The 17,263-nt window shown below is 36.8% G+C and overlaps 1 protein-coding gene across 2 annotated transcripts; it reads left to right on the plus strand.

Moving 5' to 3' along the window:
* Positions 1-30: 30 nt before the first annotated feature.
* On the plus strand, positions 31-16,882 carry LOC139975003 (UBX domain-containing protein 7-like). 2 transcript variants are annotated; one of them, XM_071982589.1, is made up of 11 exons: positions 31-189; positions 4,807-4,996; positions 5,332-5,396; positions 6,990-7,064; positions 7,764-7,885; positions 9,287-9,433; positions 11,153-11,243; positions 12,728-12,781; positions 13,661-13,737; positions 14,396-14,938; positions 15,852-16,882. In XM_071982589.1, the coding sequence occupies exons 1-11, from the start codon at positions 153-155 to the stop codon at positions 16,008-16,010; spliced, it is 1,560 nt and encodes a 519-aa protein (XP_071838690.1). In that variant the 5' UTR covers positions 31-152; the 3' UTR covers positions 16,011-16,882. The 2 variants fall into 2 exon arrangements, with proteins under 2 accessions (XP_071838690.1, XP_071838691.1); XM_071982590.1 differs by having other exon boundaries at positions 13,661-13,728.
* The last annotated feature ends 381 nt before the right edge of the window (positions 16,883-17,263 follow it).

Genomic DNA, 17,263 nt, shown 5'->3' on the forward strand with positions numbered 1-17,263 from the left:
GTTTTTCATGTTGTACGGAAGTGACACAGGGTCAACCTAATGAATAGGCATCACATCACAAATCCGATAGGTCGGCGCTAACAAACGAACGTAGATATCTGATCGAGAGTTGTCGATTTCCCCGGGATCTCGATTTTGAAAAGATTCTGAAGATGGAGAAGTTAGCTGAGCAATTTTCTGTGGTCACAGGTAGAATATGCAAGACACTTAAGCCTCGATAAATATTATATCACTTTAACTTAGTTAGCTTCACATCATCACAATGTCATTGTTATGTTACTGCAATGGCATGGAAATTTAGCATTTTAATGCTAGGCCTAAGCAGATCCTTAAACTCACACTAACAGTAAGGCTATGCGTAGCCTAGGCTGTACTAGTAGTGTAGAGCCGACATTAACTAGGAATCCACACTTTGGATGTCAGTGTCACTATGATATATCGTTTGGGCCTAACTTTAGAATCCGTACCATATGAATGGGAAAGCTTACCTCGAATCGGCAGAATATGGTTAGGGGTTAGGAAGTAGGGTTAGGGAGTAGGGTTAGGAAGTAGGGTTAGGGGTTAGGAAGTAGGGTTATAGGAAGTAGGGTTAGGGGTTAGGACGTAGGGTCGAATGGTACGGATTCTAAATTAGTACCATAGTTTTGTCTCGCATCAAACCAATAAATAACAATATATTCCTGTATATTACCTACATTAAAACTTAAAGGCCTAGGCCTACGGGTCGTACTAATTAGCGTCAACAGGCCCATTTCACGGCAACTCACGGTCCAAAGTCATTGCGCAAGCGCAATAGCATCACGTCATACAATTCTACGGACGGAGAAAGTTGACTATTTTTACGACAAAATTAGTGTCCTGTGAAAAATATGTATGCACGATGGTTTCAGTCAGTTTTAAACGTGTTTCCAGATACACTCTGATTACAAATATTGTATTTGATGGTATTTTAAACTTGTTGTCGTGAGTTGTCGTGAAATGGGCCTGTTGACGCTAATTACAGTAGTATGACCGAGGCCTACCTACATTGTGACAACTACTGTACAACACCCCACCCTTTAAAAGTAAACAACTATAAGTGAACAAACAAACTTACAACATCATCCACTCTGAAAACCTGGAAATCACAATTAAACAACAAAGTGAAAGAACAAATTTAAAGATTAAACATTTAAACAACAATCATCAACATTTAAACAACAATCTTCAACTGCTCGACATGTGCAACTCTCTTATCATCCTCGAATTGAATATAGAAATTAACTGGTGACAAATGGTAGATATTAGTAATGTATGGTCCTCTCCAATTTGGGGCCAACTTAGCTGAAAATTCCTTTTAACATATGATATAGCCTAGGGTGACTTTTCAAAAGTACTTATCCCCAACTTCAACCGTTACCATGGAACTCCCTGCATGATATGCTACCCTATTCCTACGGCTGTGTCTTATCATGTTTGCACATGCTTTTTCCAACATGTCCTTCCTCCCCATCAAAGGGGGGGCTCCTCCACCCAATCCCCGGCCCTTGAATTCTCGGTTGTAAGAACCCTGAAGGAGGAAAACCAGTTGTTTCATGCTGAAAAGAATTTAGTGCAAACATGAACTCCATAACATAGGTATCCCATCTGGTATGATCATCCCCCCACAAAGCAACATAACATGGAAACTAGATTCCTATTTACTCTCTCAAGTCTACACCCAGTTACTCCGCGGGTGATACTGTGCAGTGAATCCTCTCCTCACACCCCAGAAGACACAGTTCAGCCATATGTCTTCCAACCATTTGCAGTCCATTATACGATACTAAGGTTTTACAAGCCCCCCAAGTACAGAACACTTGATTCAAAACTGTGTGATGTGGAGGGTCTCTTAACAATATTTAGGAAAAACTATTTCGTATCCAGTTATAGGGCTCTCTACTGCATTTGGGTAGAAGCCATTGTCAACAACTAATCTGTAAACAGACGATCTTGGAGGTACTGCTGTTTCAGTGCTGTGGCTGTACTCACTATATAGAGAGTTATAAAATCTTTAACACTTGTGTAACTTTTTGTCAAATCTGTCAAAAGAAAGCAAAAAACTAACATGAATAACAAAGCGGCTGTTATGTATAGTTTGTGGAGGTTGACAACACTTTTTGGAGGCAATTTTTTTCCACTTCAACCAACGGTTTCACATATGAACTGTAACAAAGTATATGAATAACCCCCTGAGGGTGCTGAGCACTGCTGACCATCTGCTTATGAAGAGAATTGAAGTTTGGCCCCTAATGGTGTCGGAAAGGTCCCCCAATCACGTCCCATGCTTTATAAACCAGATGACGGAGGGAAATACAGTATGCCTTGTGAAAGAATGAACGATCTTTGAACACATCCGCAATTAGTGTTCCAATTTTTGCTTTGTCGCAAAAGACATGCAAAATTACCATAAGAGGGAGGTCAGAGAATGTTCCTCTATGTGAAATTTCATAAGTAAAAGCATTCTCTGGTATTGTTTTTCCGCGGTAGGAACCTTGCCGAGATTTTTCCCAAAGGGCGAAACTTAATCGGCACTACCTGTACCAAAATGTTAACCGTTAACTTTTAAAAGTTTTTTATGTCACCTTCATTCCAAGGCTGTTGTATTTAACAAGTATGAAGTTCCAAGATCCATATTATTTTGTGTTCTAAGTATATTAGAAAATGTGTGACAACTGTGAAAAAGTTTTTAAATTCAAACAAAGGAATGTAAGATGCGCTTACCATATAACTGGAACATTTGTTGTAGCTGTACAACAAGCACAGCATTGAAAAACAAATGAAAATGTAATTTAATTATTCCACAAGGCTGAATGGTACCGTATCTTATAACTTAAGGTCATCCTGTCCACAACTTAACCTAACCCAGGCGCGTATCCAGGGGGGGGGGCGTTGGGGGCGCACGCCCCCCGGGTTAGAAAAAGAGGAGAGAAAAAAAGAGAGAAGAAAAAGGGAAAAAAGAGGGGGTAAAAGAGGAGGAAGGAGAGGAAGGAAGGGAAAAGAAAAAGAAGAAAGAGAAAAAGGAGGGAACAGAAGATAAATGCTAAGACACCAGGAAGAGAAAGAGGAACAGTGACATAATTACAGTGCTGATCCCTATTATATACACAGGGTAGCCAGTGACGGATCGAGGATTTCGGAAGGGGCCTGGCGTGCGCCTCAGCCTACCCCTTACACCGACAACTCCATTTTTGACGTTTCCATTTTTCCTCTCTCACTAATGTATATATATATATATAAATATATATATATATATATATACTATATATATATATACTATATATAGTATATCATGACGCGTGTGTGTGTATGGACGCCTTAAACAATTGTAAAATTGTGCTATGAAACCAACTGTGTCTGGTCTTGACCTCGACCGAGTCGTCGGGGAACATGACGCATTTCGCTATTAGGCCCCATATGCCATTAACCTATATGCGAACTGCACTAGACATATGTCATTCGATTCAACACTGTCATGCAGAAATAAAATGTTATACAACGCGAACTGAATGCTAATTGTTACCCCACCCCTAGTACCGTAACTCATACAATGAATCTAAAAATAAATTGCGCATGCGATTTGAGAATTTAGCACATCTCCTGTGAATATCATGTAGTGGGGGGGGGGGTGGGGCGGACGCACCCATCACTTCTTGAGATTGTTCCCATCTGCATGAAAACGCGCGCCCCACAACCCTACGCCCACCCCTCTAATCGCTTCCCGATGAGTTACGAAACCAGACCCATCATATACAAAAGTCTACTTGGATTATTTGTTCCCTGATTTTTTTTTCTGCAAATGCCCATGCATTTCCCCAAACTAAATTTCTAAGCCATGAGATCTAAAACTTAAGGAGGTTTGGGAGCACCATTGGGTCTGGGAAGTGTTATTTCCGGTGATCTGGGACGTTTTGCCAAAAAATTCTTGTATGCTATGCGCGAACCCATGGTCGCGCTCCGCTTACAGTAGATAGTATCAGAGAACAGACACGCGTCCTCACCATTATCCAAGACTGATGTGCGTCCATGCACCAATAAATTAACTGTGTCTGCATTTTCGAAATGTCCCTGACAAACAATCCTAAACGTGGAGGTTTTTCTGTATTGGCTGTCCATAGAAGCAATTTTGTGCAACATTATGGGTATGTTTTGAGGTGAATTTATTTTACAAGAAGTGTGAATTTTCAAATTTTGAACGAATAATGGGCTTAAAACCTTGAAAAGTGGGGCTGACGGGTATTGTGGGCCGCGACGTTGAATCACCTACAAAAGCAATGATCCACATGAGATGCGATGAGGTCGAACATGATAGGTGACTGGTGACAATCTTCAAAAAGGTTATGGATGGGGAAAAAAATATTAGGAAAATACTTGGTTACTCAGGCAAAAGTGAACATCTAGTTGGTCATTTTCAAGCCCGAGATGTGCCATTTCCGGTGATCTGGGGGGTGTCAAAACCAGAAATTTTCTTGTACGCTGCGAGCCAACCGATGGTGGCGCTCCGCTTAGATAGTAATACGCACCCCCCGGGTTAGAAAATCCTGGATACGCCCCTGCTAACCCCTCACCATTCCCACACTAACTGAAATAAAAGTAACATTTTCTTTAGAAGAGAATATGGATTGTAATGTTAACTGAATTTGTCCATTAAAAAGAGTTTGTACTTAAGTAATGAATGTACATAAGTAATGAACCTCGGTTCAGTGAACAGCCTATTACTACGTTTAATCATCTGTTATCTGCATGTTGAGCTAAAATCCTTAACTTAAATGTATTTTCCTCTTTCAGGAGCCTCCAAAGAAATTGGCTTGAAGCTATTAGAAGTTACAAATGGTGACCTTGAAATGGCAGTCACAATGCAAATTGATGGACTCGGACCTGATGTTTCAGACGGCTCTAGTGAGAGCAGAGACATTGAAACAGCTATTAACCAAACATCCCAACAAGATAAAGTGATAAATACCCCAGGAGAAGCTGAGTAAGGCTCCTTAACATGTAAAAATTAACCGTATAGTGTAGTACATGGAAAGGGTGATCTTCAGTTAATTGCCTGTGGTGGGATTTCTTTATTCATGTCAATTTGATTGACCAGCATAACTTGTGATAATACAAAAATCAGTAGGAACCAATGATTGATGAAGAGTAACAAATGTTATGAAGCAGAGAAAAGAGACATCTTTTGAAACATTCCATATTCATATCATTTTATACTGTGTCATGTTTGTATTAAAGGAAGGGTCAAGACAGTTGCATGATGGGATTTGCAAGTAAAACATTTGTGTGTCAACTATTGTCATTGTATTCTTTCATTAGAGATAATGTGCGTCCTCCTATACCTAGACGTTGGGATATACTCAACCCACAGCCTTTAATGGCAGGTAAGCTGTTCCCTTGTTTGTGTGTACCCTTCATTAATTATGGCAAAAAGTGTACAACAGCGTTTGTTTTGGTTTGATGCTCTTCCTTTATAAACGATCTGAGCCAGCATTGTAGAGATACCAAAAGAAAACAAAAGTTAGGTAGGTTGCAGGACTAATATTGGTATCTTCTAACAAATATGATATAGCACACAAAAATAGTAAGTTAATGAAAATAAAGATATGGGAGATATGAGAATAGGTCAACTGTGCCATTTAAAACAATTGAAGAAATAGACAATTTACTGTCATATTACATTAACTTGGTATAATCTACTCCAGTTGCTGTGCAGGCTTCAAAGACCAATTAAATCTGTACCATAAAACATTCATATGGAAGTCCTATACTCTACAAAGTGGTAATGTTCTTGCGTTTGTCCAAAGCTACTGCAAAAGTGTAAGTGGTTTAAAGAATTTTACAACCACAAAAAGAATATTTTCAGGAATATTTTCTTCAAGGGGATATTGTCTGACAGGCTCATAGGGCTGAACAAGTGCACACTCGATAATACTAGCTTAAACACACCATTTGGGTGAACGTATTGCTGTGTTCGGGGATTAATTTAGTGCTCATAGTTTGTGTAGCAGTTTTCATGCTCAGAACATCCCTTACAAATAGTATGGTACCTGTGCACAAAAACTGCTATACTTCTCTGCACTTTTATGGCAGATTGCCAATTTGGATAGCATTTTGCAATGCGTTACCGAATGAATTATGCCCTGGTGTTTGTTTTTAAAAGCAATTGTAGGGTATAAGTTGCTAGTTTAAATGTTCTGTTTGTAGTATACATGTAGTTTCAATTTTGTTAAACAAACTATCGCACATCATGCATTATATTAGGCATAGTATACATACACATGCATAACACAGTCGGATTTTACGTTCTATGCATAATGAGCATGAACCTGGAAACCAACTGACATTGATCAGCAAAAATGTATCAAGGAGCAAATCTTTCAACTGTTCCTTAACTAAACAGAAGCTGGATATTATAGGTAACTTATTATTGATTAAGTCTCACTACCCTAAACTTTTGTGTTGCTCTATCAGCATCTGTGTATAATGTCATATTTCAATTGATCATTCCTTACACATGTATCGACAAGCTTTAAGTAACTAAAAAAAACATTTGAATCATCATGCTAACATACGACATGCTGTAGAAGTGTATTTATTGTTGGAATCTCAGTAAATAATTTATCTGCTAAGTACTGCAAAGTGCTACAAAACAATACTACACAACAGAAATATCTCTAGCTATTTTTGTACAGAGAAACCAACTATTTTCAGTATTAAAAATGATACAAATTGTACTTGTCTATATATAATGAAAACAAGTGAAACAGTTTTGAAAATAAAAGTTAAGGAATTATTTCCTGAATTACTATGCAAAGTTGTACTCAGAAGAAGTACAGTAGTAGTGAACAGGGTTTCCAAGATTTCAAGAAAGTAACCAACTAACATTTCATTTCCTTAGAGGTACAGGGAATTAGAGTTATCTTCAATTTTCCAAAGAATTCCCAAGAACTCTTCACAAAACTTTCCTCTTCCAGTTCCACCTAGACGTCGCCCAAGGGGAGGCAAAAGCTCTGTTTTTGATCCCTTCCGAGACTTTGCTGCAGAAACGAGTGAGAGTTCTTTAATTCTTCCTAAATATTTGCTAACTGGTGTTGGCAGTTGCTCACTTCAAAGTATTATGTTGTGATATTCTGAGGCCACATCTTTTCAGACTGTAAAGGAATTTGTTTAAATAGAGCACAAACTTGTAGTCAATGGTGGTTGACAAGATGCAATATAGATAAATAGCTATAATAACTGTAGAATCTACTAACAAAGCTATGCTAGATCATATGTGCATACCTTACAACAGGTTCAAGGGGATCAAAATGATCATTTTTCATAAGTGGTATATATAGTTATTGTAAAGCTATTGTACCTTGATCATGTACAGGTAGATTGTGTAAGGAACAGATGGGCTATAGTACCAACTATTGCTATCCATACAACCATGCTCTCAGTGCAGCCAAGAGGAATGCAGTCTGTAATCGGTCAGTAAGGAAGGTTATAAAATGATCTTCTGATAGCTCACCACTGACTATTGACCAATATTAAAAATAACTAGACATGTGAAAATAGATTTCCAAAAGTTTGAATATTTCAGCTTTTCTTGTGAAACAAACAATAGAACATTATCTGACTGTCAAAAAGTATTTTTTTCTGTAATTTATGTGTTTGATTCCTGATAAACAGGACTCAAAACTACTTAAATGAGCGTCCAAGCTCATTTAGTTTTTTGTCTTGACAATAATTTGGTAATATTTCCACAGGACATCAGGAAGAGATGCTTAGGACTGGTCAAATAGCTTCATCTTCAAAAAGCAAGAGGAAAACTTTAGAAGATCTGTTCAGACCTCCCATTGATCTGATGTTTTCAGGATCCTTTCATGCAGTAAGAACTTTTTATTTTATACGACCATGCCATGTAAATGCATGAAGAATACACTCCATGGACATACTTACAGACGTGTAATCACTTAGTACTTTAGAACATAGCTCAAATCACTAATTTTGTTCTTTCATTACCATCTCCTTAGGAAATTTAACTGCTATTCCAGAGAATCGTCTTGGAGGTGAATTTTAAAGTGGGTGTAGTAATCCTATTGGAGAGAGAATCAGCTTTCACAGGGTCCCAAAATGTTTAAAATAAAAACAAATTCAATGTTGATTGACATTGTAAGATAGCTCAAAGTGATTTTAAGTTATTCTCACAAGTCACTGCCTGTAGTAATTTCAGTATTTTAAAGTTAGAAGCAACAGGTTATTGAAACCAACTTTCTACAATTCAAAAGGTAAAACAAAGTGAATTAAATAATAGTTTTCACCAACAGTCTAATCTCATATCGAGACTATTCTATCTCCATTGTTACTTCAAACAAAGTTTTTCCCTGTCAGTAGGCCTACAACTGGTTGATTCTGATTAGGAAGAATACCCTACAACACTTTTCTTCCTTGTTACTTCTAAAAACTTGTTCAGAACCTAAGGTGGACACTAGCTTTGAACTTGAGGATAAACCCCTTTTCTAATGTGTAACAGCTTTATCAAAAACACAGAAACAATTGAACATTCAGCAATTGCACAAGTCTCTTGAAGTGTACACTACATGAAGATGTGAATGTGACAAAATATCTTGTTGTAGTTGTTTCAGACATGGCACAACATAGAAACTAATTACTTCTCTTCTTCTTTGTTTTTGCTTTTTTTTTTAATCAATGAACCTATTTTTGTTGAGTTAAAAGGCATATGCCAACACAGTATTAGGGAAGAGACAAAACTTTGGCTAGAAATGTACAAAGCATTTTGTAACTTCTCAATTCATATCCTGATATTTTTCATTTTTTAATTACCAGCAATATATAACATGTCATGTTGAAATAAATCAGGAAAGCAAAACTAAATAAATCACAGTTTAAAAGTTAAATAAATAATGGAGTAAGTAATAATTTCAATAAATTAGTTTGAATTAAAATTTTGCAGCTCTGCAATTTAATAGGACTTGTTAATATATATTTTGATTGTAATCTGTTTTAGCTTATGCTTCATGCAACTGATGGTTACCATATAAATGTATTTACCGGGCTGACAAATTCTAGTAGCAAATTTTGTGGCTTTTGGCTATATGTTGGCTCTATTTTAGTACCTCTGAAAAAAATACTTTTTAATTTTAATGTTATGTTTCAAGGAGGAGGTTAGCACCAATGTTAATGATTTTTACATGTGAGTTCGTACAAGTGCATTACTTCATTCTTTTGATTACAGATGTCACATTATTTTCATATTTGGATTTTGTAGGTACGTGAGGCTGGTCAAAGTGCTGGCAAGTGGCTTATGGTTAATGTTCAAAATACGCAGGAGTTCAATTGTCAGAAACTGAATCGAGATGTTTGGAGTGATCCAACTGTGAAGAGTATCATAAAAGAATCATTTGTATTTTGGCAGGTGAGTAGATTGTTAAATCTTTTGGATATTCTTAGATGATGTGGCATAGAAAAGAAGGAGTTCTTCAAAAATTGGGCCTTAACATAACCTTTTTAAAATGTCAATATCTCTGCAAACGTATGTCTGATTTAGTTTATACTTGGTATGGTGATGTAACTACATAGTGAGTACAGTTCTTTGCAACAACAATTTAACCGCTTTAATATTTATGGATTGTTGGGGCTTAATGGGGAATTGTCAAAAACAGCTTGTAAACATGATATCTCAACAACCACAAGTTTAAATCAATGTGATACTGGGTAGATAGATGCCCCATGATGAGTAAATGTGCCCTATCATTCTTGGTTCTCATCCCATGAATATTAATGAGTGGGGGGGCTTAACGTAAAATTGGGTTCATGCTGGTATGGTCATGTTGGTACATAATAAGCACATTTTCATGACGGCTCCAACTTTATGTCAGTAATATTCATCAAATTTGTCACACTGCATTCGTACAATCAACCGTGTTGTTTTTGTGTGTACAAATCATGAATATTAATCAGTGAACATAAACTTCCTAATCATATATCTCTGAAATTACCTTTATAAATGTACTTGGATAATACAATGTAAGTAAGATAAATGCAGATAAATGCTTTAAGTTTATATGAGATCATAACATTTGACCTCACTAACATCCATGCATGTATCTGTCTTGATTACTTGCTGAAGGTTGATGGAATCCTGAGATGGTGATGGATTACTTTCACTTTGGTGGCTAGCCTGTGTTAGGTCCATTCTCTTCAATAGTATCTTTCTTTCAGTCTTACCAATGTAGCTTGCAAAATTGTGTCATTTCAGTCTATTGCAAAGAATAAATAGGCGTTTTCAGACGTTTCCTCCCTGAAAATTGGGTAAATTTGTGTTATGAACATGCTGATATGGGCGGTCGCAGTAATTTTACGGTAAATCGTTCCCGCCATTAGGGCAACAGAAATAAATTTCTTTTGATTGCGACACCTTTTTCCCATTACACCCACCTGGTCAGAGTGCATTTAGAATAAGAAACATTGAATCTGCTTCGGAAGTTTGTTTTCCGAAATTCATCAGCAAACACGTATTGAGACTTTAAGGCAACTAACACTCTCTGTGAATTCAGCTCTATCTCCTGTAGGTTAGAACTTGTGAACAACTACTTTTATTACCTTAAATACATATTTTATAGCATTTTAATCTTCTTCCCTATTACTATCATATTCGACCTGTGATGTCTTCACAGAGATCAATAATGTTTACTTAGGTACAAGTTAAGAATATGTACACAATATGTACACAAAATCAACAGTGACTACAACTAAGCCTCGAGGTACTGGTACCCTTCTTCATTTGGCCGGTCAGCGGGCTAATATAGTGTTGTCTTTCCAAATATATCATTCTATAGGCCCTCCCTATTATTTAAATTTACCCTAGCCCAGTGTTTTCCAGACACTCAAGTACGTATTAATGAACCGCCTTCCTCAATGGCTTTAGATGGAGTGAGGCACCGCATACACCCTGGCTTCACCTTACCTTTTCAACAGAATCTCTGCACAACACAACATCATTTTAATCAAATTATTCAAACATCAGGTACAGTGAGTTTTATTTCAACAAATATGTAAGCAAAAAATACATTTGAAATATTAAGTATATTATGTAAACAAATAAATGTCCTTCTTACTTTTTTGCTTCGCACAGGTATTTCATGATAGTGAAGATGGACTTAAATATTCTCAATTCTATAATGTCTCAGAATATCCATATGTTGCTATTCTTGACCCAAGAACTGGTAAGAACATTTAACCAATCTGCATGGCCTCAAATGGTATCTAAACTGAACAAAGAACATTTGAGGGCAATGCAAGTCAATGTCTGAAACCTTTGTAAGCTTAGTTAGCTGAAGGCTGTACATGATATATGGAGTCAACCCTTAGTAAATACACCTTTTTTGCTTCCGGTAAAATATCATTGGTGGCCATTATAAGTGAAAGTCTGAAAAGTTTAGTAAACACAATTACCCAACATTTAAGTTGTGGTGAATTTCTTATATGATGTGTAGATCTAGTATAGTATAAGAAATGTATGGTCACAGTTCATTTGAGGTCAATAGAACTCACAGTTAAATATCTTAAGAACATGATAACTCTAAATGTATGTTGGTTGGTATGTATACTTACCTTAATAATTATAAGAACATCAATGTTTTTTGTGAAGGTCAAAGTTATAGGTCAGTAGAGGTGAAAACTTTGTAAAAACTGTAATTTCAAATGTAAAGCTTGCATGAACTTATAACTTGGTACATTATAGCACCTCATTGACTACAAGAACCCAATTGTTTTCTGTGGAAATGAAAGTTCATGAGCCCAACAGAGGTCATGACTGAAACTTTGTAAACTCTAAGTCCAAAAGCAATGCTTGACTGAATGTCATACTTGGTACATAGATTCACTCATTGAGTAAAAGGACCCTATTACTTTCTTTGGAGGTGAACTGTCATTTCAAGTCACTAGAAGACTATGCCTGAACGCTTTGTAAAGCACAATAACTGCAGACATGGAGCTTTGATAACTTCCTACCTAGATCCACCTTTGTGCATACCAATACCATATTGCTATTATTCAGAGCAATGGTCGTGAGGTGAAGTCAAAGTCTGAAAACCTTGTAAACATGATAATTCCAAAAGTTAAGGTCAGTTACAGACTGCTACTTGTTTAGATGCACTTTGGGGAGAGGCGGTTTTAGAGGTCAAAGTTCATTAGAAGTCATTGGATGCCAAGTTTTGTGAGCATTCCCAATATAAAGCTATTTGGTGATGCATAGATCCACCATCGATTACTAGGACACGGATGCTCTTTGTTAAGGTTCAATGGGCATTTCAGGAAAATAGAGGTAAAAATTTGACAACATTGTCAACAAGACAACTACAGAATTAGTAGTTTCTTCTAACTTTGCCTCCTGGCTCTGACAAGGGCTCTGAGATACACTGAAGAGAAATTTCAGAGTAATCCCATTTTCTGACATTTATTTATATACTGCCAACTCACTATGAGTCAACATGAAATATATTAATATGCAACAGCTTCTGGGGCTTTCCCCTGTACCCCTCCCCCTATTGGGTGTTTAACATGCTTAAGCATTGGGATGTCAACATGGTAGGATACTGGCAATGGGATGTCAACATGCTAAAATACTCTAATTGGGATGTCAATTTGGTAACTATTTTGGGCTTAGTTTGTTCTGTATATCACTGATTCTTCTTTTTCTTTTGTGTAGGTGAACTGATGGTAACATGGCATCATCTGGATACTGTAGCTTTTTGTGATCTTGGTAAATTCCTTTCAGTTGTCTGATCAGACACATTTATTGCAGACTTGATTTATAGCTTAGATGGTTTTGTGCCATATCAGACATTTCAGCTTCATAAGACCCATCATGGTCCTGAATCAATGGTCATTAATAATACATAGTACTTGGACATGATACATCAATAATTAACACAAAGTAGCATATAAACTACATTGTCCATTAATGCTTTGTATGACAATGCAACATGACCATAAGAATCATAAAACATGTGAGCTTGTGATTCACAATGTTATGCATGTCGTCATCAAGTACCGAACGCAATGCTAGTGGAGGCAGTGCCGAGGCAGTGGCACTTGTTGTACTTGGTTGAATATGTTATCATCAACTAAAGCAATTTCTCATCCATCCACTATGAGAGGTTGTTGCCCTGAACAGTTCTATGTGTAGGAGTAGATATTGTTGCCAAACACAGAATTAAGCTTAGTGTTTAGAAGACATTGGTAGGCTGAGTCCACCCTTAGGCTGGTTTTCTCACAAACTACAACAAGTTTATTTAATGATAGAATCAATACAATCAAAATCTACACTACCTGCATTCCCACAAAAGTGTGACAAAATATGGCACTTTTAAAACAAGTATTGATGTTTGGCCTCTTCATGCCACATGTTTATCATCAGCTAAGCCTGGTCATCTTTGTATTGAAAAAATTGGATCGAAGATGTTACCGTAAAATGCTGCTCAGGATAATGTCCAGATAATTTGCATATTTGTGATCAAAGCTTAAACTTTGTAAACAAACCCTTTCACTAGTATATTGAGTGAATCCTCTGGGATGTAAAATATGGTTGTGAAATGTAACCAGCTACTTGAGTGTTATTCCTACAATGTTTCCACTTCAGTTATGGACTTTCTGACAACTTATCCCTGCTTTGATGCTGCAACTGGGCAGTCACCACCATGCAAGAAGGTGAGAGTGGTAAGAGAACCTTAAATGTCAAACTTGTCAAGTGCATTAATTCAGTCTTCCTCTTACCTTGTAGACACCACATAGAGTTTCTCTTACATTGATATTCATTAAGTTCCCAGTGTTGGTTGAGTAGTCACTTGTCATAGTCTTCAGTTCACAGTCTGTTTAAATGACGACAATCAACTTAAAATATATACAAGAACAAACTTATTATGCAATCAAATAAGTTGTGGGCTTGTTTTTTATCTCACATTTGTTCAACATATTTGCAAAGTGTACATCTTTGCCATACTTCTCAAATTCTCCAAAAATTACAGTCTTTGATAACATGTTGAAGCAACATGACTAAAATTAACAGAATGCCATGTGCATATCTTGATTGTCTGGTTCCTGTCTGATTCGAGTGGAGTGATGATGGATAAAATCAAGTCATATTGGATTTGACTCCAGTCCAGTCATTTAGGATTGCTGATTTGAATCCAGTCAAGTTATGTGTATACTCATTCGAATCAAGTCACCAGATTTGACTCGAGTCAACCCCAATGTGAGCTAGTGACCTGACGTGATAACACACTGGTTACCAGTCAGTATCATTACGTGTAATTCTTACTCATGTGTAGTAATTTCACCCATTGACTTCAATTAAAATTCTGATTTCCTTTCAAAGGAGAGCATAGTTGATGCTGATGAAGAACGACAACTCAAAGCTGCCATTGATGCCTCATTAGAAGAATCTTGCCAACCTCTGACCGAGTCATGTGAAAGTTCAGGGCCAAGCTCATCTTTAACTAAAGAGAACAAGTCTCCGTTAGAACCCTGTGGTAATACAACCATAGACTTAACCTCAGATGCAGACCAAACTCTCAAAGTAACAGACATTGATTCAGAAAGTGAAATAAGTGTCAGCGATGATGGATTTTCTTTTAGTGAGAGTGATTCGGAGAAAACAAATGGAGAAAAGCAAAGTCAGCGGAAAAAGAAAAATTCTTTGTCATTAACTTCCAAATCATCTGAACCAAATGCAAATACTTCCCAACGTGTAGACGTAATAACCATAAACTCTGACAACGGTTTATCCTCTGTCCCTGATTCTGATTCTAAGGATGGAGAGGAAACAAGCGTTGATGAAGAAGACGAAGTTAAAATTGTTTTGAGGTTCCCTGATGGCAAGAGGAAAGAAGTTACCTTCAAACCAATGGATACATTAAGGGTCAGTCAAAATATGAAAGTTAACAGAAAAAGGATTGAAGTGAGCAGGCAAGCCATGAGATGATTTATTAATAATACATTTCCATAACTTTGTTTAGAGATATGTGCATTCCAGTTTAATGGTATGGAGTAATTCTGTTGAAAATAGGTACTATTCAGTTTGAATACAAAAAGTGTTATATAAAGCAAACAAAATGCATGTGTCTACAGGTCATGAAGATCAAATTAGTGAATGTCAGTATCAAGAAATACTTGATGGCTATCAGAAACTAAAGCTTTGGTAGCATCAGCTAAAGACCTATATTCTAACACCCCGGAACACCCCCTTTAACCCTAATCCCCACCCCCTACACTGTGCAAGGAAAATTCCAGCAGTTTGCAACTGAAAACTTCAAATGTGCAAATGAAGTTGCCTGAATGGAATTTTCTCACATGTTTTGGTTTAAGCAAATGTTACTGTATCACATCATAGTCAGTCCACTTAAAGCTTGGTTGATGTCCAGTAGACAAATATCATTCAGTGGTATATCTTAATCTGGCATCTTATGTATGTCATTTAAAGTTATATGGTGGTGGCAACTTAACAACAGTTTACAATATTTAAACCATTTTGACAGAGAAGTCTTTTCAATGCACTGTCACCTGGAGTAACAAAAGTACTGTTTTTGGACTGGAACCATTTTAAATTATATCATGTGTTATTTTTGTTGCTGCAGTCATATTGGTATTTGCACACTTATCTTCTCAGAAAGTACATTTTAAATTGCAAGGTTTCTTTATATATCAATATTTCCTGGTGGCTCTTTTCTACTGTTATTACAACAGAATGTTTACTACCAATGCCTTACAAAGACTATAACTCAGTTCATCAGTATGCACTTTAAATTAGTATTTTTTCTCAATTTTCATCACAGGATCTCCAAGGATTTGTTATCAAAGAAGGATTTAGCAACGAGAGGTATGAGCTTGTAACCAATTTTCCATTACGTCGCCTTTGTATTCTTGACATTGACAGTACCTTAATGGCGGCTAAGCTTTACCCTCGGGAAACAGTGTTCATCCAAGAACGATAAAGGCACATTTGAAACTTTGACACAAGCCATGATGAAAGTATGACGGTGTGTTGCAAACCGTTGATCGGTGTCGAGTTATAAGCTTCAGGTGAGATCCTGTGAAGTATATTTGATTGCCAGGGGATTGAAGATCAAGGACGACCAGTTGGGATCACAATGCTGAGAAGACTACATTCCCCGTTACATCACATTGGAAGAGTGCCTAGATCATGACATTGCTAACAAACATACTGCATCATTAAGATGGTAAATACCAGCAATTCCCAGACATGGTATTTACTAATATGCTTGGAAGGAGGATGATCTTCATACTGATGGAAGCATTTTATCTCATTTTTCCTCTACCAGAAAACATTGGTATTTTATCCAGGGAGTGTGCTGTAGTTAAAGAGCAAAGGTCTTTGGAAAGGTTATTTTGCTAACTCTATGCCAAACAGATGACAGAAATAACAAAAATTTGTGTCTTCAGGTACGGTACAATATGTACAAATGTAATTGAAATATCTTAACACAGATAGAGCTAGTAAAATGTCATTACTAGGCATTTCTCATCACTTACACCAGCCAAGCATTTGCAATTGACATGTGATATCTAACAACGTTTAGCCATACTGTCTGGCCTCAATTCAGCAAATGCGAATTCTCTTACATTATTACATTAATAGTGTTGATGAAACTTAATGATAATAATCCAGCTGTGATGGGCCATGTGTGGTCTATTAGACATCTAAGTTCAAAGGACATTGGGAGGTCCTCAAAAGCATTGTTTAGAACTATACAAATGTTTCTCACAGTAATGAACCATTATTCACCAAAAGTTGCTCTTAATTACATTTAAGCAGTGGAGTCATATATTAAAGCCGAAAACCCGATGTCAATGTCTCCTTTTTATGAAAATACTTCACAGAATTAATTGATAGTCACGAAAGATGTTGAGTACAAGGTTGTTAGTTAAACAGCTTCAGGATATCTTTCTTCTTAAGTCAGATGTGTATTTTGCCAAAAATTGTGTCAGAAAATAGATTTGTATATGATAATGCTTGACCTTAAACTGGAATGACTTGTTACAACTCTAGGTACAGGTAACACAACCACAACACTATTTATGATAGTTCTGTTATGCCAGGCCGCTAAACTAATACGCCGCCAGAGAGAAGAGAGAACAAGGAAAACTTGATGTTACCTTGAACAAGTGCAATAATGCAACAGTTTATGATTGAGATTGTTTTAGCACTTAAGTCTTATATTTTGAT

This window comes from Apostichopus japonicus, chromosome 10, assembly GCF_037975245.1.
Source record: "Apostichopus japonicus isolate 1M-3 chromosome 10, ASM3797524v1, whole genome shotgun sequence".
Classification (NCBI taxonomy): domain Eukaryota; kingdom Metazoa; phylum Echinodermata; class Holothuroidea; order Aspidochirotida; family Stichopodidae; genus Apostichopus; species Apostichopus japonicus.

Excerpts from the sequence above, each read along its gene's own strand:
- LOC139975003 (XM_071982589.1), top strand. The coding sequence starts at position 153 with ATGGAGAAGTTAGCTGAGCAATTTTCTGTGGTCACAG. Across the intron at positions 5,397-6,989 it reads CCCACAGCCTTTAATGGCAG|TTCCACCTAGACGTCGCCCA; the intron begins GTAAGCTGTTCC and ends TTCCTCTTCCAG. Across the intron at positions 7,886-9,286 it reads TTTCAGGATCCTTTCATGCA|GTACGTGAGGCTGGTCAAAG; the intron begins GTAAGAACTTTT and ends TGGATTTTGTAG.